The following is a 25103-nucleotide window of genomic DNA, read 5'->3' as shown; positions in this document are numbered from 1 at the left end:
ACCAACTTGAGCTCCCATCCCCACCCTGACTCTGCTATGTGGTCCAGGAAATTTTCCTAACTTATCAAAGCTCTTAGTTCCCACGATATTGATAAGGTGGTAATAATAACACCCACCTGGCAGGCTTTGAGGATGGAATGAGCAAGAAAGCAAAATTCGCAGTGTGATGCCTGACACAGGAAATGCAGGAAACTCAAGGCAAGTCCCTAGTCTCTTTGCTTTGTGGCATTTGGAGTCACACAGTTCAGCTTTATTCTGGAATCACCAATCCCTGGGGAAGCTGTCATTAGGAAAATGGGTAGAATATTTGAAAGGACTCGTATCTCAATAAAAGGTTTCTGTACACTTGTTTACTAGAGAAAATCTGGAAAATATAGAAAAGAGAAAGAAGAAAATGAAGTATCCAGTTTTACCTCCCAAAGAAAAACACAAATTTTTTTTGGTATTTTCTTCCCACGTTTCCTCTATTTGTGTTTTAACATAATTGAGATTGTGTCACATGTATCATTTATATTCTGTTTTTTTCTCAATATATAAGCATTTTCTCGTATTATTTCAAACTTTGCTTGACTATCACTTTAGTAATCATATAGTAGTCCATGAAAAGAGGATGACAGCTCACTGAGTAAATCCCCTATTGTTGGACAACTAGGTTGTTTCCAATTTATCTTTTTTTCCATTACAAAAAATGTTACAAAGCATCATTTTGTGCTACAAGATTTTGCTGTCTTTACAATATGTCCTTAGGAGAGATTCCCAAGAACAGAGTTACTGGGTCAAAGAGAAGGAGGAGTTTTAAAGATCTTTCTCCATATTTCCAGATGGCTGAGCTAAATTTGAAAACAGAACCTTCATAGGAGCCTTTTTTAACCTTGCAGCCGGGCCTCAAAAAGCAACAAGGGGCTTTTTGCAAGGAGACATGAATGGCTGCAATTTTTCCCAAAGATTTCAGGATCTGGTGGAAAGATGCAGGAAGCCCCAGCACTGCCCCCTCACACCAACCCAGCCCCCTCTCTGCCTCACGATTAAGCTTCAGATAGTGTTTGCAATCTCTCGGTGTTTTCCAGCACGTGTCAGGGTGACTGATGGACTCGTCAGAGCTCAGACACCCATCAACCCAGTGCTCTCCCTCTTTAAACTTCCTAATACGCCAACTTCAAGGTCAAACAAAGGTCAGGGATATGTCAGTCCTCCCTGCTCAGCCTCAGCATGGGTGGCTTGTCCTTTCCTCTCACTCCCCTGCACCCTCTTGCTGCTTTCAAATTCACCTGCAAGATCGACACCTTAACTAAAACTATTCTTAGGTTACAAGCTGCCAGGATTTTGAAGCAAGTGCATGTAAATATTTCATTTCTGACAGTGAGAGCTATTAAGAGAAACCTTGTGCATTTTCTAGAAGAATTTTAAGAGGTGTTTATTCATTGGACGTGTCTGGAGCCTACAGAATTTGGTTGGAAGGGGGTTGAATAACATCTATGAATGGGCTCTTTCCTTCTTTACACTCACATTTTAAAATCTGGGCTGACTCCCGGCAGCTCAGTGGCTGGAACCAAGTCCTGGGCAAGAACAGAGGGGAGGGATGGCAGGCGTGGGGAAGCCGCCTGTTTTCAAAAATACCCCTTTAGGTGGTCTGTTCACAAGCTGCTCTGTTAAATGCAGTGGAGCTCAAAATATGGGTGTTACCACTGCTGCCGTTCTAACAGTACTACACCAAATGAACCAAAAGCGCAGCTATCCATTCTCCATCTCCAGCTCGGAGCCAGGCATTCTCGTGAATCCATGCCAGAAAGAGAACAAGATAGATTTTTGGGTCTCTTTTCCATAGGAGGGAACTGAGGCTCGGACTGGTAGGGTAACTGTCCCATGGTCGTGCACGCAGCTTATAAACGGTAGAGCAAGGAGTTATAAAGCCCAGTGTTTCTGACTCCAGAGCAACCCATATATGTTTTACCAGCTGGAAATCAAATTGAGTGCTCTGAAATCATCACTCGACTGTAAATCAAGACTACTGCATGTGGGAATGCACAAAGAACAGCACCGGGGCTCATGGTTTGGGGATAGGAAAGACAAAACTCATTGCTTACTGTTCACCAGGGGCCATGTCAAGCACTTTGAACTTTTCTGTTTTGCTTAAGTCTTAGAATAATCCTGCAAAAAACATATTTTCCATTTTATGGATATAGAATTATGGGTTTAAGGAGGATAAGTACCTTTCATTGTGATCATCTATGGCTGTGTATCAAAGTATCCCAAAACTTAGTGGCTCAAGACAGCAACCATTTATTATAGCTCAGGGTTTTGTGGGTCAAGGAATCTGGGCAGGGAGTGCAGGGTATGATGGACTGAGGTTTCTTGGTGGAATTCACCTGGCAGCAGACTGCCTGGAAGGTCTGAGATGGATTCTCTCACGTGGCTGGAACACTGGCCAGGGAGGCTGGAAATTTGGGTTCAGCTGGGACTGTCCATCGAAGTCCAGCATGGCGGTCTCTGGATAGTCAGACCTCTGATGTGGCTGAGGGCGCCCAGAGAGGACCCCAGTGGACAGTATTGGAAGCTGCCAGTCTTTTAAGGCTGGGCCCACAACTGGCCCAGCATCCCTTCTCCTGGAATCCATTGGTCAAGGTAGTTTTAGAGCCGACTTAGAGTCAAGGGTTGGGAACATAGACCCCAGCTCTCAATAGAAGAGCCAGAGAACATGGGGCCAATTTCAGTCACCACAGATGCCCAAGATCACAGATCTAGAAAGTGGTAGAAGCAGGTTTTGGACCCAGGACTCGAGTCCATAACTATGCTTAGAGTCCCTAGCGTCCAGGGAATGAGACATGGCAGGTGGTACACTGGAGATGCTGATATTTACTATTCAAGAGATCACTCGGAATCAACACTACCATAGAAGGGGAGTCCCTATTCCCAGTTTGCAAAGAAGTCAACTGTCTCAGACCAGGGAAGTGACTTCAAAGCCACCCACTTGCAGAGTGGCAGGAACCCTGTTTGTCTTATTCCACAGCCCAAGCTTTTCTCTGCTTCCCCACTCTGGGGATAACGCTGTAAGGTGTCTTGTTTACACCACTGAAAATAACCCCGAGATTCACTCAGTCCAAGTGAAGAGTTGGCTCAATGTGGTGAAGAATCCGCAATACTTTGCGGGCCCCTTTGGTCAACGTGACTGTGAAATGCTTCCTGTTGTCCCGTAGATCATTAGGACCTAATTGAAGACAAAGGAATGCTGAGCATCTCTTACACTTGAAAGAGGGCCAAACACGATGAGGTTCAGATACCCACTCAGGACCCTGTGAGAGGGGACAAGCCACCTCTGTCATTCCCAATATCCACCAGATATGAAAGCAGAAGACCAGAGAGGATTCAGGGAGAGAGAGGAGAATTATCACTGTCAATTTGAAGAAAAGCTGAGCTCTGAGGGGACCTCTTGTAGACACTGGGAAGCCAGCAAGAAGAGGACTCAATGAAGCCTTGAGTTTCTGCTTGTTCAAGCAGAGGGAGAAGAAAATAGGAGAGAGGGCATGGAGGAAAGGGACAGCTCCGGTCTCTGCTCGGCTCTTGCAAAAGGACCAGTGGGTTTCCTGAGGGTCAAAAGGATACCACTGAAGAGCTGGGTTTGAGCCGTATGGCTCATGTACCCAAGAGGACCACCTGCAAGGGGAGGGGACCCAGCATCAAGAGACTGTGTGTTATACTGCCAGAATTATATCACCTGAGACTGGAAGAGGTTGAATGGAAGTGGATTTTCTATCAGGGAACCACAGAAGGGGATCTCGGGCAAGGCAGGGCTGTAGTGAGGAGGTTTGGCCGGGTCTGCTAGCTCTGTTCTCCAAAACCATCTTTTCCTCTTTGACATACAGCTTGACCACATGTCCAAATACCCATGTAAGTGAGCTCTAGCCAGGAGAATGTGAGCCGAAATGATGCATGACACTTCTGGGTGTGGTGCATAAAGACCACCCACTTGCCTTCCTCCGTGTATTCTCCTCCTTCTGGGTGGAGATGACCATGGGGACCTTAGGAGCCACATATTAAAGATGGCAAGCCCTCTTTCAGCCTGGGTCCCTGAATGGTCATGTGGAGGAGAGCTGGCCTGTAATGTGTTCTCCCACCTAGGACTGTTGGGTGAGCAAGGGATGAATATCCATTGTGTCAAACCTTTATACATTTCGTTGTATTTGTTACTGCAGCTTTGATGTCCCTGACAAATACAGGAGGCCTGCACCCACAGGGCTCCCCAAAATCTACCTGTTCCCCATGAAGATGCCAGAATTTGGACATCTTCCATGCTGAAGGCATCCATGACCATTAGACTTGGCCTGATAATCAGCACTGATAGCACCTAATTTCATGTGTCTCCTGCTCACATGGAAAGGAATTTGCCCTTTTTCTCCAATCCATCTGCTCGGACCCAATGACAGAGCTGTCAAAACCAGAAAACCAAAAGAAGAAGAGGGCGTGAAAGAGAAGACCCTTCATTCTCCCCAATTAATCCCTCTGGTCGAAGCCCGGCCAGCACAGTGGGGCACGGAGGAGATGAACGTTAAATTATGTATGAGATTCAAGTTTTTCACTGAACTAGACTGGGGTTCTCATGCCTGAGGGTAACTGGGAAGCTCAGAGTCTTCCTGAGACATCTTTACAGTCTTGAAAAGGGAGAGTAGATTGAAGCAGTAGTTGGTGGAAAGAGAAAACCTCCATGTTGGTATTGTTCTAGGTCAGACCTCGCCACAAAATCTTTCCATCAAAGCTGTAGACAAGCTATCAGCCTGGCAAGCCCCACTTGGTGGACTGTAGGGCACAAGGATTGAACACTGTCATTTGAAGGACTGTCAGTAGAAGAAATAGCCAATATACTGTTGCAAGAGTAATGTCCTTACAGGCCTCTACCCGGAATGCCTGTTTAGGCAACACACTGACTTTACAGATAAAGGATTCCCCGTTCAGAGCAGTGGTGTCATTTGCTGATGCGGAGAGAAATCTGAAGGCCCAACAGGGTAATGTTTAAGGATGGATGTGATTATTGCATCTTCCTGCCTCCAGGCCACTTGTGGCATCATCAGCACGGCCCTGGGGACCCCGCAGTGAATCCTGGAGGAAGGGAGGGGGATGAGAGGGAGCAGGGAGCAGGACTCAGGGAACAGGCATCATTCAATATGTGGACGAGAGAACGTCCTGCCGGGGAATAGCAAACAATTAGTGTGTCCCTGGATTTTTGCATGGGAGTACTGCACAGCAGTGTCTGGAATCATAGAGATGTGGGTTCACTTCACAGCTCTACCACTTACGCCAGAGAAGTAATTTAAACTCTTTGATCCTTATCCGGATCCACTTAAAGTGAGCTCTGTCAGTTGAATGAGCTAATAAATTCTTTTGTGTCCTGAAGCCACTTTGAGTTGTTTCTGTCTCATGCAACCAAAAGAGAGCTGGCTACCACTACCGCTGCAAAAGTAACAGAGTGGTACCCAAAATGCCCAGCACAGAAGATTGAATAGTTTGGAGCAGCAGAACCCACGATGCATCACGGCTGCATCTCAGACACAGGTGCAGAGGAGACCAGGTGGGTGTGTCTGAGCAGTGATCTCCCTCTATGAATTAACTCTGTCCTGATCCCTATTAATTTGTGGGGAGTCCCAGGAGGGGATCCCTATCTCCACTGTGTGGGTAAAGTGCCTGCATGGATTTTGAAGGCAGTTTTGGAGTCTGACCTGGGTTGGAGCCCAGCCTCTGATACTTCCTAGTGTGGCCTTAGGAAAGGCACTTAGCATCCCAACTTCAGTGTCCCCGTCTGAAAAAGTGGCAGGAGAACAGCTCCCAGGTTGAGGTGAGGATTGAAAGGGAATCACGTCCATCACGTTCCTACCACTGGCGAGGAGGAAACCCTTAATGTCGGCCTTTGTAATTTCAAACGCATGTAGAGAAGCTGAAGAAGAGGAAGGAGCATGATTAAAGGGACAGGAAATCGCTGGAATAAAGCTTCTTGGAGCATCCTGCTGGGAGTTTCCTGCATCCCACTGTGCCCTGTGCTGGTCCACAGAATGGACCTCCTCAAACGCGGCTCTAATCATATCAGCCCCCCGCTGGAAACCCTCTGATGGCTGCTGCTGCTGGCAAGATAAAAGCCAAATGCCTTAGCCTGGCACCTGCAGCACTTAAAGAACCCTCACTCCTCCAGCTGGCCTCTGCAGACTGTACTCACTGCCCAACATGCCACAGCGGATTACAGACTGGCCCTGAGGTCTGTGGGTGCCACTTTCCTGAATAAGCTCTGAGCTACGTGTGTTGGAAGTGAATCTAACATAATCATGACTATAAAGTCAACCCCAAATGCAATAACTAGAGGGTTCCAGTAAATGCCACTGTTTGTTTTTCATATATTTGATATGCAGGATTATAAATCATGAGTGAAATATGGTTTATCTCCAGTTGGCCACAAGCCCCACCACTCCCTGTTGCATCACCGTATGACCCACCTTCTACTCTGTGTATGAATCAGTGAAGGAGTTGTTTTTAGTCCCCTCTTCAATGAGAAAAAAATCCATTTCTGTAACGTCTCTTATTAACATCGAGACACTGTCAAGCTTTATTTTTATCATATTTTAAATTTATGTTTAGTTTGACTAATAATACATGGATGCATTCTCAATGTAAAAAATTGCAAACAGTTCAGAGAATGAGAAAGTTCCCCACAACTTTCTTCAACCCGTGAAGTTCTAGCTTCCTCCTCAGAGGTGAAACTTCTGTCATTTCCACGTATATTCTCCCAGGCGTTTTTCAGACATACATCTGTGTGTATGGTGAGGGATGAGAGGAGGCATGTGTAACGTATATATGCTTTAGTTGTTTTTTAGAGACTGGCACCATCTTATGTATACTGTTCTTCATCTTTTTCATAACAGTATGTGTTGTTGAGTTTTTCATGTCAGAACATTGGGATCTACCCCATTCATTCTGACTGCAGCATAATATTTTATAACATGCGTGTATCACGATTGATTTGGTGTAGAGTATCATAAACTGGAAATCCAATAGCCACATCCAGACTATGTGTGTGTTTTGTTGGGCTAGAACCATATTCCACCTGTCATAAATTGAATGCAAATGGCTTTGGGTAGAGGAGGCAATCTCTGATTTCCCCACAGGCCCCACCATTCCCTATTGTATTACAGGCAGCCCATTTAATACACTTCTCTTACTTACCTGGCTCCTGTTGGCGTCTGAGTGTTCAAACCCTGTATTTTAGCTGTTCTTTGATCTGTGGACATTTAAAAGTTTTTAGAAATGTCTTGTTATCACGAACAATGCTGCAATGAATAGCTATGTCTACGCCTCTCTTTGTTTGTGTGTATTTATCTAGGGTCCATGCCAGAAGTGGGCTTGCCTAATAGGGGTGAATGAAAGGGGTGGTATGACCTAAAATGCACAAAGTTAGGAGACACACACTAAGATGACAAAGTGGAGGAAACCAGAGAAACAAGCTAAGGACTGTGTTGTACATGTGCTCTCGGAAAGTTCTTCTGCCTAAAACCTGTAGCTGTTGAATATCATGCTTGCCCCTCAAGTATTCCTGTTAGTTTTCAGGGGGAAAATGCTTGCATACACGCGTGAAGTTAGGTAGCCAAGGGATCAGTGACCCACGGCTTTTGGGAATAGGCTGTTCTCCCTGCCCCAGCTCTGAAGGGCTCCAGAGGAGAGAGGCAGGGGAGGCTCTGAGCTCCAACATTCATCAGACCTTGGAGAGTTTCTCCCAGTCTGGCCCCTGGATTCATGGCTTGGCAAGCCTCGGGCCGCAGCTAATGAACTCTCTTGGCTGAGGTCTGTCTGAAGGCTGGCCTCCCATTTAGGAAGCTAATGATGCATGAAAGCCACTCAGTGAGCAGCAAGCTCTGTCTGAGCTCCTTCTGGGCCTAATGGCTTAGGTGAGGGCTGGTCTGATACCTTGGGGATGAGTGTGGGCGAGGTGGTGCTGGGAGCTGGGCCAGTGTGAGCACAGGGGCTGGTCAGCTCACTCAGGAAGCCATGCATTCTTAAGCCCTTCATTGGATTCACAGCTATGAGCTGATATTGGTTTGTGTGCCAGTCAGCTCGGTTTGCCATCACAAAATACCATAGACTGGGTGGATGAAACAACAGGAATTTGTTTCTCACGGTTCCCGAGACTGGAAGTCCAAGATCAAGGCACCAGAAGGGTCAGTGTCTGCTGAGAGCTCTCTCTTTAGGTTGCAGATGGCTGCCTTCTTGCTGTGTCCTCACATGGTCTTTGCTCAGTGCGTACAGGTAGGGGAGAGAGAGAGAAGCAAAGTCTTTAGTGTCTAAGGGTGCTAATCCCATCATGGGGGCTCCACCCTTATGACCTCATCTAGACCTAATTGCCTCCCAAAGGCCCCAGCACCAGATGCCATCACATTGGGAGTTGGAGCTTCATGAACTTGGGGGGGCATAATTAAGTCCATAGCAGTTTGATAGGAAAATACAGCTGAGGTTGGCCAAGTCAACCTCAGGTGTAAGATAGAAAGTTGCAGGGCAGAAGTTCCCAGAGTTATTAGGAAAAAAACATCTTGTCTTCCCCTAGATAGGAAACCCCTTCTAGGCACATAGGTACGATGGTGGGCGGTGTCCAAATCAAGTCCTTTGATACAGAATGAGCTGGTGGGTAGGAGCCTGAAAGTCTGTATGACTCTGTCTTGGGTTTGAATCTGATTTCCTCTACTTAATGACTTTCTGGGCTTGGAAAAATTACTTAACTTTTCTAAGCCTGATGTTCTCATCTACGAAATGGGGATAATAAACGTTGTTCTGGGGATTAAGTGAGACCACAAATGCAAAGACGTTGGCGCAATGCCTGGCAAGGCTGTTTATTTCACCATATTTTTTGAGGCGTTTTGAAAACAGAGGGCTGTTGTTACTGTAGTTTGTAGTTTTACCTTTTTATAACACTGACTCGAAACTTTAAGGGGAAAACAATGTCTTCGATGCCTTTGCTTTCTCATTGTTCATTGAATCATTATCAGTGCACGGGCATTGCTCACAGCCCTCCTTCTTCTTTTTTTTTTTCCTGGCAAGATTGTTGTAGTGTGTTGAAAATATTAATTATACCCTTTACCTTATACACAGGACTGGAAAAACAAATCTTGTTGCTGTGCTTGGTAGGAGAAAAAGTGTATGCGTGCATGTGTGTGTGTGTGTGTGTGGATGGGTGTGTGTTGTACCCATTGTCCCCTCGGGTCATAACAAATTATTGGTGCCAGTTCTTTTAAAAAGACAATTAATCCAATTACTTTCTTGTTGAATCAATACTAATGTCTTCTTTTTCTTTAACTTGCAGATTTCGGCAAGCCCGGCTGCCAGCAAAGCTGAGGTAGGAAATGTGGTTTTGCTGTCCCTTTGGAAGACATGTTGAAATGGTTTTCTTTTGCGATGAGGTGAAACAGATATTCGAATTGGGATTCCGCTCTGTGCGATCTCACGGTGGTTCGGATGGCATGTGGTCAGCCGGGTGGTCTCCATGGTATTGGGTTTGGGGCTGACCAGGTTGCCCATGCTCCTCTTCACAGAGTGTGCACTGAGCTGCCTGGCAAAGTGGTTGATGGTTTCAAAGCTGGATCTCCTGCTTGCTTCTGTCTTGGTGACTTCAGAGTCTGCCTCTGCATATACACATGAGGATTCTAGCTCCATTGAGACGGACCCTTGCTTTGACAGCGAGATCTCCATCTGTATCTATGATGTTGTCCCATTTCCTCCCTCCTTTTCCTCCCCTGTTCATCCTCTGGGGCAAGGGAACTGCGGCTGATGCTGACAGCATAGGTAAAGAATAAAAAAGGCGTTGGTCAGAGGTCACCATCGTGGTGACCATCCACTGGGAATTGTACATGATGTCATGAAATGGGTACCTCCAAAATACATAAAGTGCCATGGAGCGGGCAAGTCACTCCCCATTCCCAAGTTACTCTGTGAGTGGAGCAAAGAGCGTCACCCTGGTTGTCAGGAGCCCTGGGTTTTTTGTGACATGGTGCGTTATTTTAACTGCTGAGACTCACTTTTCTCAAGTACTCTGTGAGGATAATTATACCTCCTTTTGCTCCATTGCATTGTCGTTGGGAGGGTAACGTGAAGTAAAGGGTGGAGGCAGATTTTGGCAGCATTCAACAGAACATAAGGGAGGGTCGTTAGCAGAGAGGGAAGCTCCAGTTCGAATGTCTGCATCCTTGGATATAATAGCTGGTGTGCAAAAGTTTGCTAGGAACTATAATGCACTAATGATGTAAATGTGACTTTAGGTATTTGGGAAGCAGGTCAGTAGGAGGGAAAGGAGGCCAGGAAGCAGAAGAATGGGGTGGAGGTAAGGAGCCGCCAGTATCACCTGCTTCCCAATGATCTTGTGACTTGAGCCAGTCATTTATCTACCCAAACTTAGCTTCCTCATTTTCAGAATGAGATTGGTGATACACGTCACATGAGGTTGTTGAGCATTAAAATGGCAATGGTAGTGTTTACTCTTTTGGTTTGCTGTAACCAAAATACCAGTTCCCATGTGTTCAATACCTATTATGTACCCTTTGCTATGTAAAGGCTTTACATACATCATGTTGTAAAATCCTCAGAAAAATCTCGTGATACAGGGGGCTAATTCCCATTTTACAGAAGAATAAACTGAGGCTTAGAAAGACTCAGCAACTCTCCTAGAGCCATTCAACTAATGAGCGGGAGAGCTGGGATTTTTAACCATGTCTGGCAGGATACAAAGTGCTGGCTATTAACTGCCAGGCCATGTGTGTTAGTTCAGGCTACTACAACGGGATAGCATAGACTGGTGGCTTGAACAACAGAAATTTATTTCTGGAGCTTGGGAAGTCCGAGGTCAAGGCACGGACACAAGTGGTGTCTAGTGAGGACTCTCTTCCTGGTTTGTAGGTAGCCATCTTCTCGTTGTATCCTCACGTGGTGGGGGAGCAAAGAGAGGAGGCAAGTGCTCCTGTCTCTTCTTATAAGGGCACTAATCCCATTCGTGAGAGCTCTACCCTCATGACCTAATCACCTCCAAAGGCCCCACCTCCTAATCACCTTGGGGGTTAGGATTTCAATATATGAATTTCGAGGGGACACACATGTTCAGTCCATAACATCATTGCCGGTCCAGATCTTGGCCTGGTGCATAATGGATGTTCAATAAACATTAGCTCTACCTCTCCTTGAGGGCTGCTCCTGCTTTCTAGATCACACCTGAATGCCTTGCAGTCGTCTGTGGTCAGCACCACGGACAGAGGCCGGTTTCCAGGGGTCTCCCAGCTTCCTTTCTCCTTCGCAGTCTCACGTTTGTGTCACATTTGGCAGCTTTAAACAAACAATCAACAATAAACACCTTTACGTATGTTGCCCCTTTCAGTTTCACAGAAATCACATATGGCAGGGTATTCGTTATCGCCATTTTCGGATTAAAAAATGGAGTTTTGGAGAATTGAAGTATTTGAAACGTTGGTGAAATAATGTTTAATGATGCAGCAATTCCACTCCTACTTATGTGCCTGAGAGAAACGAGTGCTTATGTCCACCAAGAAACAGAGATAGGAATTTTCATAGAAGCTTTATTTATCACAGCCTCAAAGTGGAAACAAACCAAATGTCCATTAACAGGAAAATAGGTAAATAAATTGTAGTATATTCATGGATTGAAATACAAGACAGAAATCAAAAAAAGTTATCTACAAATATGTGAAACAGCCCTATGAATCTCAGAGACATAATATTGACTGAAAAAAGTCAAGGTAAAAAAATACGCCCTGTGTGATTTTGTTTACACACATATAAAAACAGCACTCATCTCTGGTGATAAAAATAACAATGGTGGTTACCTCTGGGAGATGTTGACTGGGTAGGGGACCAGGGAACTTACTGGAGTGATGGAAATATTCAACACCTTCACCTGGACCTGGTTACACAGGTGAGCATCATATGTAAAATTCACAGAATTCTACACTTAAGATGTGTGCACTCGGTAGCATGCAATTTGTATACCAAAAACATAAAGAAGCTGCTTGGCAAGAAAAGAAGAAGAAAACACAAACATAATTGTAAAACAAGGTAATGGAAAAAAGATGATCAGGTAGGGGAATTGGGATGGAGGGAATGAGGAAGCATAGAAATGCTTGGCATATAGACAAAATTGTGTATCAAAAATAGCCTAAATTCACTCATTCATTCATTCATTCATTTTTACTCTGGACTCCTATTTCCCAGATGGAACAGGCTTAAAAAGAAAAAACTTTTTCTTTCTCCTAATCATTGTTTCTAAGGCTAAACTGTAATTGCTGCAGCCAGGGCATATTTTTTGCACTACTGAAGGGAGGTAACCTTTTATTAATTGAATTTCTAATGGCAATTCATCAAAGCAAGCGATCACCGTTATTTAATGCATGATCCATATTCATGGCATGTTCTGTTAGGTAAATAATAGCGGCCCTGAAAGTGCTCTGTGAGGTCTTTTTCCTTCTCCAATGACTTTCTTTTTTTCCTAAGTACAAACAGCTGTAATTTAAGTAGAACAAACCCCACCTGTGGAGGAGACGTTGGTTAAAGGAAGACAAGAAGAATTACAAACCCCCAGAAGCAGCGAGAAGGAATGGCTTTGCCAGCTCCCTTCCTCTCTGCAGATTGACAGTGAATATGTGAATAACGTTTGCTAAATCTGGACTTTGAAAACATGACAGCAAGCTGTTTGTGCCAATAATTTTTCATGGCATATGCCACCCCACCCCGCACCACACACAGTTTTAATAAGATGGCACATGGACTATTGAGAAATGTTAAAACCCTGCAGAGGAAAGAGCTTTATCTTCTGACCAAATTCTGCCCAGCAATGTTTATGACAGCTGAAGAATTTATCTTAAATTCCCTCTGCTAGCCGCAAAGCACACGGCCCTTTGTCCCCGAGCAGCCTGTAAGAACCAAACTAAGATGTCACATGCATAATATAACAGATAAATGGCCCAATTTCCATGTCCACATGATGAATGGAATGCAAGTTCAGCACACACGTATTTGCACATTAATTGGCCCTGCATGGTTCCATTTTGTTCCTAAGTTGCTACTGTATGTCTCGTGGACTCCTTCCCCTTCAGAGTCATTAAGCCTGTTTTATCGCACAAATGCATACACATTTTCCCCCATTTATCGTCACGCAGCTCGCCCTGCTGAGCGAGAACCAAGTAACCTGGGCGCAGCCATTGGGTTGCAAATGCCTACATCTGAGTTTTCTCCACCACCAACTGCACATTAATACAAAGATCCGAGACCCGGCCCCACGTTGGCTCTGCTGACAGCCAAACAAAGGAGGTTGCAGGCGAGGATGTCTGACAAAAATCATTTCTTTTCAGTTACCAGTTGGTTTCTTGCCTCACCTTAATGATTTCCTGTTGATAGTTTAATGGCGATATAAACCCAGTGGAGGGCCTCAATTTTGATAAATTGGCCTGCTCCTATTTCATGGCAAAGCGATCGAACGGAGATTGATTGATATTACAGTTTTGCTATCGCAGATAATTGTGATGGCAAACTGTGCCGGTGGCGAAACCCAGTGGCCTTTGGGAAATGTAGGTGGAATCTCCCTCCCAGCCACCGCTTTTTCTTCCCAGAAGGAAACTTTATCTCAAGCCAAGGAATCATTTATTTTTTCTGTCTCAACTCTGAGTCTCCGGAAAGCAAATCAGGGGCCACAGAGCCCCTTAGAAGAACTCTCTCTGGACCATTTGGAGAGAAATCACTGCTTTTGAGAAGGGACTGAGTTTCTTTGGCTGTGAACAAATGGCCAGTCCTGGCCATTCCAAGTCACTTGGGAAACCAGAGCATCTCACAACGGAAAGTTGACCTATTGCACCCAGAGGGCTACAGTGGGAAAAGCGTGAGCTTTGGATTCTTATAGATGATGTGTGAGTCAGGAGTCACCAACTTACAAGTTATGTGCCTGTGGGCAAGTCACTTGACTGCTGAACAAGTCTCATATCAGTAGAATGGGAATAATGAAACCTCCACCAAAAGGTTGATTCAAATTTTACAAATTTGTTAATCTAGGGGCTGGCCCGGTGGTGTCATGGTTAAGTTCATGTGCTCCGCTTCCGCCATCTGGGGTTCGCAGGTTCAGATCCCGGGTGTGGACTTAGCACCGTGCTTCAAGCCACACTGTGGAAGCATCCCACATAAAATAGAGGAAGACTGGCACAGATGCTAGCTCAGCAACAATCTTCCTCAAGCAAAAAGAGGAAGATTGGCAACAGATGTTAACTCAGGGCCAATCTTCCTCACACACACACACAAGAAATTTGGTAATCTATATGCAATGCCTGAGACGGTACCTGGCACAAAGGAGATGTTCAACAATTGTTGTTTTGCTTCCTCACACAACCTCCTGTCCTTAATCTCTTGTGTAAAGTAAGGCAATAGTAAATAACCTAATTAGAAATTTATTTTGAGATTCGTGCCTTTGAAAACTTGCTGTGATGATCTTGCATTATGGCTGACCCAGACCCTAGCCAGGCAGTAGTTTACTTACTTGGTTTAATTCTTGTTGGAATTAATGGCCCTCTTCTTTCCACCAAGGACAAGATCTACGTGAAGAACAGCAGTACTTTCCAATGAGCACTCTTGGCCTTGTCTAATTTTGCCCAATCACACCTTGATAGTCTTCTCTGTCCTTGAAGCCAGCTCAAAAGAATATTTAAAGAACCTTAGAAAATCATCTGGCCTTAATTCAAGGGCCCAGAATTCTCAGTTGGAGATATGGTTGGCATTTTAAAAATTTGATGGATATTTAAGTGACAGCTATTATATTCTAGGCAAAGCACTAGGCACTGGGATACATATAGAACGTTGATGTACAATCATACTCTCAAAGAACGTATGGTCCACTATGGAGGGGAGGTTATATCATAAGTGCTGTAGGGTCTTTTGTTTCATGAGGGCCAGGGTTCTCATAAGAGCCAAGCCCTCTTCATAAACCCTGCTCCATATTCAGTTTTGGATCCGGGTACAAATGTAAGTGCACCTAGATAGGAGTGGGATATCTATGGAGGCTTCCCAAAGGAGGTAACATGTAGACTGGAGCCTTGAAGGGTGAGTTAGGCTGTCATCAAGTAAATAAAAGTGGCGATCATGGGAAAAGGCACTGATGGGAAACAGCTTGCATGTTCAGGAATAGGTGTTAAAGGGGATGTGGGAGCAGTAAAGGAGAATGGACGTGATCAGAGCAAACATGGAGACGCCAAGGCCAAGTGTACTCCGGAAAGCAAAGAGGAAGAGGCTTATAAGAAAGAGAGGAGGGTATTGAATGATTCAGTGGGGTCGAGGAGAGTGAGTACCAGGTTGATGGCACTGGGCTTGGCTAGTATACAATCATTAATGTCCTCAACAGCAGCCTTTCCAATGTTGGTGGTGGAAGCAGAAGTTAGAGGTGGTGGCTTAAGGAAGAAATGGAAAGATGAGACACATCAGCACAATACAGACCAACCTTTCAAGGGCCAAGTGGTTGAGCCAATGGAATGGCGTTTCCTGGCTTGAAGGAATTTTGAAGTTGGCAGATGTCTGGATATGTCATAGGACTGGAGGATGGGCCTCGGAGGGCATGAGGATGGAGTTTAGAGCATGGATGGGGTTTTACCCACTGTGAGGTGACTAGAGTATCCCCAAGGGCACTGTCTTTGCTTGCCATTGTGTCACCAGGGCTCAGCACCGTGCCAGAGAGCTATGGCATTAATTGGACTGAGAAAGGATATTTTTCCTCTGTGACATTGAGAAATAAATGATGGAGAGTAAGGGAGGATAGATTTGAAGGAGAAGGAAGAGAAATTGAAAGAGGTCATGCCTGGCAGACTTCATTTTCCCAATGAATAGCAGAGAGAACTATACGTTCTGAGAATAAGGCGAGCAGAGGCAGAACTGGGGGGGAAGGGGGAAAACTAAGAGAGGGAATCTCTGGCGTGAGGCACTGGTGAGAGGCTGATGCATCAGCGAGATCTGTCCAGCACAGGGACATCCTCAAGCTCCAGGGGAGGGAGATGAGCAGGAACCTGACAGCAGCAGCAGTAACACAACAGCTGTCATTCACCACGTGTGTCTTGAGTACCGAGCACTGCATTATCTTCACAAGGATCTTTAAAATGAGTGTCACTGTCTGTATGTTACAGAGGAGGAAACCGAGACTCTGCGAGGTGATGTAGATTGACCAAACTTACTTAAGAATTAAATAGCAGGACCAATGTCTGAATCAGTCTGTCTGCCTGCAACACTGGGGCTCTTCCCCTATGAATGCTACTGTTGCGCGTACAGGCTGTAGAGTCTGGCACCTGGGTTCAAACCCCAGCTCCATCATTTCCTATCTTCAGTCCTTACTAGCGGCAAAACTCAGGCGTATCACTTAACCTTTGTATGTCTCCCTTGTCTCCACCAAGAGCAAAGATAATTAAACAGTGAGCCTTATAGCTTTTTTGCAAAGGTGAAAAGACATGATATAAGGTATGGAAGGCAATTAGCATATTACTTGGTTTCTAAATAGCCCTTCAAATATGCTAGTCATTGTAGTTGTTATTTTTATTAGTATCATTGGGAACTCATTCTAACCTACAATAGGAAATAGCAGAGGTGCCAACGAGAACCAACTTGTAGCCTCTAAAAAAATGGAAGTATCAGTCCTGGAGTCTTCCAGAAGCACCTTACTCCATGGAAATTAATTAAGGGTCCCCGGAAAAGGTGAGCAGTTTTAAAATTTCTCTCTCTACAGCTTTTATCAGAAAATAAAAATGGGTTTCCGTTACTGTGAGGTTTTGAGGATAAGTTAGAAGGATCTTACCATTTGTACATGGCAATGAGGTTAATGAAAAAAAAGGACCAAAAAAAAGAGCTAACTTTTAATTAGCATCTGACTAGAGGCCAGGCACTCTGCGAGTGATTTCATGTATCTTATCTTGTTTAATTTCACCCTTACAAGAACCCTATGAAGTAAGCGCTGTTGTTATTGCTGTTTTACAGATGAGCAAACTGAGGTTCAAGACGCTTAATTAAAAGAGTCATGGAGGTAATAGGAGAGGAAACAGGAATCATATCCAGGACGGTTAGACCCCAAACCCAAAGCCAGCTGAGTTGATGAGGAAGTGAAGCTGGGAGTCACCTCCCATCTCTCGAAGGCTAAGGCTGGGTCTTTTAACCCTTGAGATAAAAATCTCCTCCCTTAAATCCTCTCTTCTCCCAAGCATTGCCCTGCCACGGCTCAACCAACCTCATTGACTCTTTGTTTTCAGATTTTGTGAGTGCTCTGTGATCACAAAACCCATTCCCGCACCATAAATTATTTCCTACAGTTTTGACACCATTTATTTCCATAGCATTATACATTCCAACCTTCTGACTGTTTAAGATCAAAAGATGTGCTCCGGGCTCATATTTCACTCTAGCTCTCAGACTCCATGCACCAAATTAGACCGAACAGCGGAGGCTCCAGCCTGTCAGAGTCTGTAATGTTGCATAATTCCAAGGGCTCAGAGCATTTTTATCAATGGCAAAGGAGAAATGGACGCTCCATGGTGGTAGGGCTTCCACAGAGGGGATGGGAGATGGCTTAGAGATGTGACAATTAAAGGGGTAGTGTTGGGATGTTCAGAATCAGCCTGAAGAGTGGGGAGTTCAACTGGTTGATTGTGGAAACCAATGCCAAGAGCAAAGGTTTATTATAAAGGGTCGGAGAAGAAGGAGGAGGTTCAAGTAGGGAACTGTGGATTCTCCCCTGAGAGAATCACAGAAATACTGGGTCTAGCAAGGAGGAAGGAAGAGCGACTATGGCTCATATCCAGACTGGGCTCAGAGGTTCTGGAGCCAAGCAGACTACATGTGTATCGGCAGATGGACCTCTGGGGAAGCACGCGTTGATTCAAAAAGCTTAAAGAGCATCCACTGTTCGATAGCTACTCTTTCAGACCCTGGTGACTTAAAATGAAGACACATTTCTCTCTTTCAAGGAGCCTGTGATCTGGTAAAATATGGATGAAGAGATGCTTTTAGCCAAGTTCTGAAGTAGAATTAGGTTCAAGGGAGAAAGTGAACACCTAGAGGGGATGATCAAGTGTCCTGGGGAGTCCAGGGTGGCTCCCAGGTGATGTGAGTCTTCCTTTCCCACTCATCCGCATGCCCGGCTCTAAGATCATCAAGAGGTAGTGGAGGCCGTACACTTGGATACCACACTCCAAGGCGTTTTTAATGATCTGGAACAAGTTTGACAAACAGCAAAGAGAATTTTTGGGTTGACTGTGTATGTGGGTAAGGGTTGGAAAAGGAGAGGAGAACTGGAAAATCAACCGGACATGTGGATTGGCGCCTGACGATGAAGGGCATCGAAGATGACTCTTCACGATGGCGATGAGGATGAAGATGAGGAGGATGATCATAGAAGAGGTGGTGATGATGGTGGTGGCGGTGGTGGTGGTGGTGATGATGGTGGGGTAATGAGAGCAGCCAACATTTATTGAATACCCAGTGTATGCTATGCACAGTGCTAAGCATTTTACAGGATTATTTCTTTTGTTCCTTCCAACAAACTTGAGTGGACGAGTATTAATATAACCTTCATTTAATGGGTGAGAAAATCAAGGCTCAGAAGAGTTGATGGGATCCATCCAAGGCCGTATGGCAGAGTTTGTATCTGATTTCTAGGCAATTTGCCTTCTGGACCAGCAGCCCCACTAAGATGGGGGAAGCAGGCTTGAAAACCCTCAGGTTAAAGTCTGCATTGCTCAGCACAAATCTCTCATGACAAATGATGCTAACACCCTTTGGAGAAACTTCGTGACTGTGCCTGATTCTCGGCACTAATGTAGCTTGACTCAGGGCTGATATTCCACTTATCTCACCAGAATGACAATTAGGGGAAAAAAAAAAAGAGTTATTGCTATTCCGGCTTCCTCTATTGAGCTATGAATAAATGATGATAGCTGTGAAATAGTGTGGTGTTTAGATCGTTTCTGGTAAATTAAAAAAAATAAAAATTGAATAAAGTGGTAATCCATGCAGCCATTTAAATAAGAGGAGTGGAACAAAATTAGTAAACTCTTTTAGTGTCTTCCTGGCCTTGTCATTCTTGTGTAATTAGTTTGCAAAAATATTAATTAATACTCAAACAGCTGACACGTTTTACATGTTGATTTGAAATGTGTTAATTACGTTTTGTACTTTGCCCTGGTACTGTCCTCAGCAGTGGCATAGGCAGGAATTCCGGTCCTACGGCCCCTCCTCCTTACAGATTGGCAGCCATGTAGATATTGAGAGCTGGTTGCAATACTCAGAGCTGCTTGCACCTTTAGAGAGAGGGAGGGAGAATGCTGCATAGAAACAGCACTCTAGTGGTGTCAGCTAACATGGGTGCTGACTGCAAACACAGTCTCTCAAGAAGGCTTCCTGACTTGCAATGAGTAAATGTTATGCTGGGTCAGCAGGGTTTTCAGATAGTAAGTAGAAGCTGGAGTGAGTGATCACTGAGTGTCTTTCCTTGACGGCATTCAGTCTTTGGACTAGTCTCTGCCCAGATCTTGCAAATGGACTATACACTCATGTCCTAGAGGAAGGTGCTGAATTCTAGGTGAGTCTCATGGCAGATCTAGACATTGTCATCATGAGGAAATGTCATCTGCTTCTTTGTGGTTTTTTTAAGTTACTATATTAGTCAAGAGAGGCAAGGCTATGCTTAAGTAACGAGTTAACCATATAATCTCAATGGCTCACCCAACAGAGGTTTATCTCTCACTCATGCTACATGTCCAATGAGCGTTAAGTGACTTTCCAAGGTCAGCAGCAATACAGGCTGCTTCTGTCTTGTGGCTCCACTGTGTCAACACACACCTCCTCATCAATATGGCAGGGGAGGAAAGAGAACTGGAATCTATCTTGTGTTTTTCATCATCTCAGTGTAGAAATGATATACATCACTTTCACCTACTGTCCACTAGCTAAAACTTGTCCCACGACACTCAGTGCAAGGGCTCTTGGAAATGTGAGGAGCCCATGGATATTCTGTACTCCATGAGAATGAAATACCTGCCACAATGTGATACTGACGACCACGATAATGATGCTAATCATCTCTATTGTCGTCTCAACCATTGTGCTTCCCTGAGCCCTATGCTGTGGGTACTTGCCAAGCACTCTATTTTTACTTTGCACAGTTTGTCTCCTCTCATCGTCGTTCTTTCCGTTGTAAAGAAAAGGTGACAGAGGCTCAGAGGGGCGAATCTGTTTGTCCACACTCCCACAGTTAGAAAGGGGTCCAGCCAGGATCAACCCTGTTTCCGACTCCAGTGTCTCTGATAGTCTCTGCCTCCCAAAGTTTTTGGCAACTTTCCTTTTGCAGTGTTCTAGGAGGGGGAGCTTCGAGCAACACTCAGGGCACCGATGAGAAATCAGGGCAAGGGTCTGGGGGGTTTCCAAGGCATGATGATTGATCCTAAGAAGTTAATGCAAAACCTCATACTTTCAGCCAAGAGATTCACATTCTGCATCATATTTTACTCTTCTAACAATCCTATGGAGGATTTGGGAAGAACATGATCAGCTCCTCTCTATGGACGCAGCAGCGGAGGGCCCAGGAGGACACCTGAAGAAGATAACTAGCAATCACAACGGGTTCTGGAAGTCATGACCAGCCTCTGTGTATGTATGGGGCTGAGGGTCCTCAAGACCCTAGACCAGGGACCTGTTACCTTTTCTGTTCCATGAGCCCCTTTGGCATCTGGGGAGAAGTATGGGCTTCTTTGCAGAATAAAGTCTTAACATACATAATATAAAATACTTAAAATCACTAAGGAAACCATTTATATTGAAATGCATTTACTAAAATCATGAATGTGATCCAGTAAAATTGCTGCTTTCTTTATTAATACATTAAATAACAAGCAAGTCTAGTAATTACTGTAATTTGGAAATAGTGATGAGCGTTATGATATTTTGAGATATCTGTGACAATTGTAATGAGACTAAGAAGTTCTGTGATATGTGTTGGTGACAAAGTCACAGGTAGTGGGAATACTACTGTGATTTGCTGCTCACATTTATAATTAAGGGGCATGCTGGATTACAGTTAGAGGCTAGTGGAAATAAAGTTTTATTTTTCCTGCCCAAGTTCATGGACCCACTGAGTTCTACCTAGGGACGCCTTATGTGTCTTAGGTCCTGAGTTAAGAACCTGTCCACCTTGGCTCTGGATTGCCTCCTGATTCTGTTTGGTTAAAGCCTAGAACTAGGTGCGCCCAAGGTCAAATTATGGAAAAGGTGAAGTTTGATTCGGGTATATTCATCCACTAATTCTCAAACAGCTCGTTTGTGTCATCCATGCCCACTGCCCACTCCTGACCCTCAGATTCTTCCTTTCCACCGGAGCACATGTGGCACTTAACGGGACCAGAGGTTATCAAAGGCTTACATTTTTTCAATAATGTGGTAAGACTTTATACCCATTATTTCAACTTATTCTGGTAGATTCTATTGTTACACATATTTTATAGAAAGTAATAACGGTAGTTAGCATTTATGAATACTACTATGCACCAGGCACTCTCCTAAGTACATTTTATATGCTAAAATCACAGTAATTATTATAACAGTAGTACCAGTGGTGGTAATAGTAGCGGCTAAAACAAGTAACGCTCACTAGATGCCGGGCTTCTTATGTTCTACGCATTTTGTATATTTAATTTCAGTTATTCCCCACCACATTCCTATCAAGTGAGTATTAGTTATTTCCATTTTGCAGAATAGGAAATAGGTGCAGAGAGGTTAAATAAGTTGCCGAAAGTCACGTAACTGTGTAGCCAAGCTTTAAACTCAGATGTTCTGATTTCGCAGTCCGTGAGGTTAACCACTAAGTTCTCCTGTCTTGTTTTCACTTCATTAAGCATTCCTCAGAACGGTTCCAGAGGCGGACGCTATTTTTACCTCCATTGTATAGATCAGGCGATTGAGGAACAGAGAGGTTGAGAAACAGGCCTTGGAGTTGGCTTCACTCAATTCGAACCAGAGAGAGCAGGTGACAATCCTGGGAACTTTTATGGGCTATGCCTGGAAAAGCCATATATCACTTCCTCCCACCTCCCATTGGCCAGAACTCAGTCACATGGTCTCTTTGAACCACAAGGGAAGCTGGGAAATGTAGTCTAGCCATGAACCCAAGGGGAGAAGAGAATGGGTTTTGGTGAACTCAGAACTTGGCAAAGCCATGCTCATGAGGAAAGTCCATCCACAGTAGGGGCAGGATTAGGGTGAAGGAAGTGAGGCCATTTAGGGTACACCATCAGGGCAGGACTCACTTTCACACCACCCTAGCCCCCTGCTTGATCCGCAGCCCCCATGGTGCCTGGACCCAGACTTTACCTGCCTTCCCAGAGGCACCAATGCCGATGCTGTCCTCTAAGGTGGCAGGTGAACTGAATTTGACATGAATACGTTACTCCAAATTAGAGATTGTGCAAAATCTCAGGCAGTGAGAATTTGGACGCTGGGTCTATTTTTCAAAGCCATGAAGAGTCTACAAATGAAGTATTGTCAAACAGAAAACAGATTAAAATGTGTAACAGTTTATTACTATACATTTAAATGAATATTTAAAATGTCATTTTTTTAAAGGGAAATTGGTTGTTGGCGGCTTTTTTCCCCTTTAGTTTGGTTTGTACTTTTAATTTGAATGACTCAGCCCCTGCCTTTAGGATCTTGTGCTCAAAGCCTCCACATGTGGCCAGTTTACTGTCACATGATTAGGTCCACAGGGCAGGCGAGAGAAATGCATGCTCAGTCCTATCCCCTTTAGTACCGTGCTCTCCTTCCCCTCTATTCCCAGATAGCATGGGTTATAAACCGCAGCCTCACTTTAATAATGCTTGCTTTGGAGGGAGTGGAGAGGATGGGAACACAAGCAACACAACATTGGTTTAAAGACACATTCTGATTTCAGATGTTTACTGGGAAAATCTCTCCACACCCCCAAAGAGAAAGCAAACCAATAAACAACCAAAACAAAAGCACAATTCTGTCCCTGGTGATTTTTCCTTCAAATTCTGCAAGTATGAAGCAAGGCTGCTTAATAACTACCCATCGCTTAGCATTCCATCTTACCATTAAGTAAATAGGCTGCCTCAGAGGAACATGCAGTCCCAGATGTGGATGACACGCACCCCCGATCCAGGGTGGGACTCCACTGACAGGTCTGGGTCAGGAATTTGACCACAGTCCAGCTCCTTCTGGAATCTGAAGCCTGTCTGGTGGAGGCTGAGAGTGGGCTGGGCAGCGCTGTCTGATAAGCCCGGTGCTTTGGGCCATCCACCCTTTGCTTCTCTCTTGTTCTGAGCAGAACACCAGTCACGTAAAACTGAGTAAGAAAATCACTTTGATTAGTGACTTTCCTGTGGATATATTTCTTTTCTTTCATATTTCACGTTCTGAATATTTTATGAAAATGTTTCTCTTTCCAAGTGAGCTAGTGCTGTGGTTTAAATAATACAACCGGGAGGTAGGACCCTCGATGTGTCTCACAACCTTATTGATGGGAAGAAATTAGTGCAGATGTGTAAAAGCTGTTGGGATAAGCCCTTGAACTCTGGGATCAGATTAACCTGGGTGTGATTTCCAGTTCTCTTGTGACTTGCCGTGTGACCTCTCAACATTTCAACATGTCATCTGCAAGACTGGGTCGATCATTGTCACTATCTAATCCCATCAGGGTGAGGATTAAATGAGATAAGGCAACTACAGCGTGAGGTACAGTGCCTGGCACATAGCAAGTTGTCAGTAAGTAGTAGCTCAATTTTACATTTAAGTAGCATCCCAGATTCCCTATAGATAACTTTCACCTCCACGCCCTTTGCCCCTGAGTACTGTCTGGTGATATACAGGTCTTCCTCAACTTACGAAGGGGTTATTTCCCAATAAACCTATCGCAAGTCGAAATGCGTTTGATACACCTAACCTGCTGAACATCACAGCTTAGTCTAGCCTGCCTTAAACACGCTCAGAACACTTACATGAGCCTATAGTTGGACAAAATCATCTAAGACCAAGCCTATTTTATAATAAAGTGTTGACTGTCTCATGTAATTGATTAAATACTTTACTGAAAGGGAAAAACAGAAAGGTTGTGTGGTACAGAGGGTCATAAGTGTATCGGTTGTTCACCCTTACGATCACAGGGCTGACCGTGAGCTGTGGCTCGCAGCCGCTGCCCAGCATCACGAGAGAATATCATACTGCATATCACTTGCCCAGGAAAAGATCAAAATTCAACATTTGAAGTACAGTTTCTCCTGAATACGTATCACTTTTGCACCATCGTAAAGTCAGAAAATTGTAAGGCAAACTATTATAAGTCGAGGGCCGTCTGTATTGGAAACCTTTCTTTGTAATTCTGGGGGGTGAGCGAAATGGATGATTAAAGACGGTAGAGTGTGTTTTTGAACCTGGCTTCCCACGCTAATGTGAGGTCTCCAGGGCTTTCTTAGCATCTTAGCTCTGAGTTCACCAAAACCCATTCCTTCTTCCCTTGGGTTCACAGTTAGACTACGTTTCACAGCCTCCTTTGTGGTTCAGTGGGACCATGTGACTGAGTTCTGGCCAATGAAAGGTGGGCAGAAGTGATGGATGACTTTTCCAAGCATAGCCCATAAAAGTTGTCATGGATTGTGGATTGTCACCTGCACTCCGTCTGGTTACCATCTTTGAGCTGAATGAAGCCGACCTGAGGCAAGTTTCTTAACCTCTCTGTGGCTCCATTGCCTGATCTGTAAACATGAGTCCTAACGGTCAGAGGAACAAGTAGTTACCATGAAAGACCTTGGCAGTGATGAGTGAGGTCCGGAAGGTGATTACAAGAGGCTCTATGAAGGAACTTTGGTCCCTGAGAGGCAATGGCATTGGCTTGGGGAGAAAGCCTTTCTCTCATTTCACCACGCTCTGATGCTCTGGGAATCCCCTTAGCCTCTCCCGTAAATAGCTGGGGGAGTCTGTTGTGGGAGCTGGTTTCCCACTTGGGCCTGGAGGTGGGGAACTCAGAACCATTGCCTTGAGATCCTGCATGTAGGTGATGCTCTATTTTG

The 25103-nt window shown here is 44.7% G+C and overlaps 1 protein-coding gene across 1 annotated transcript in view; it reads left to right on the top strand.

The window, feature by feature from the left end:
- RBFOX1 (RNA binding fox-1 homolog 1) overlaps positions 1-25103 on the top strand; it is a 1988870-nt gene that overhangs the window by 480867 nt on the left and 1482900 nt on the right. Inside the window, exon 4 of the mRNA XM_070566823.1 lies at positions 9326-9358. Coding sequence (XP_070422924.1) covers positions 9326-9358 — 33 coding nt within the window. The remainder of the gene's footprint in view (positions 1-9325; positions 9359-25103) is intronic.

This window comes from Equus przewalskii, chromosome 12 (assembly GCF_037783145.1).
Source record: "Equus przewalskii isolate Varuska chromosome 12, EquPr2, whole genome shotgun sequence".
Taxonomy (NCBI): domain Eukaryota; kingdom Metazoa; phylum Chordata; class Mammalia; order Perissodactyla; family Equidae; genus Equus; species Equus przewalskii.
This window is presented reverse-complemented; position numbering and strand designations above follow the sequence as displayed.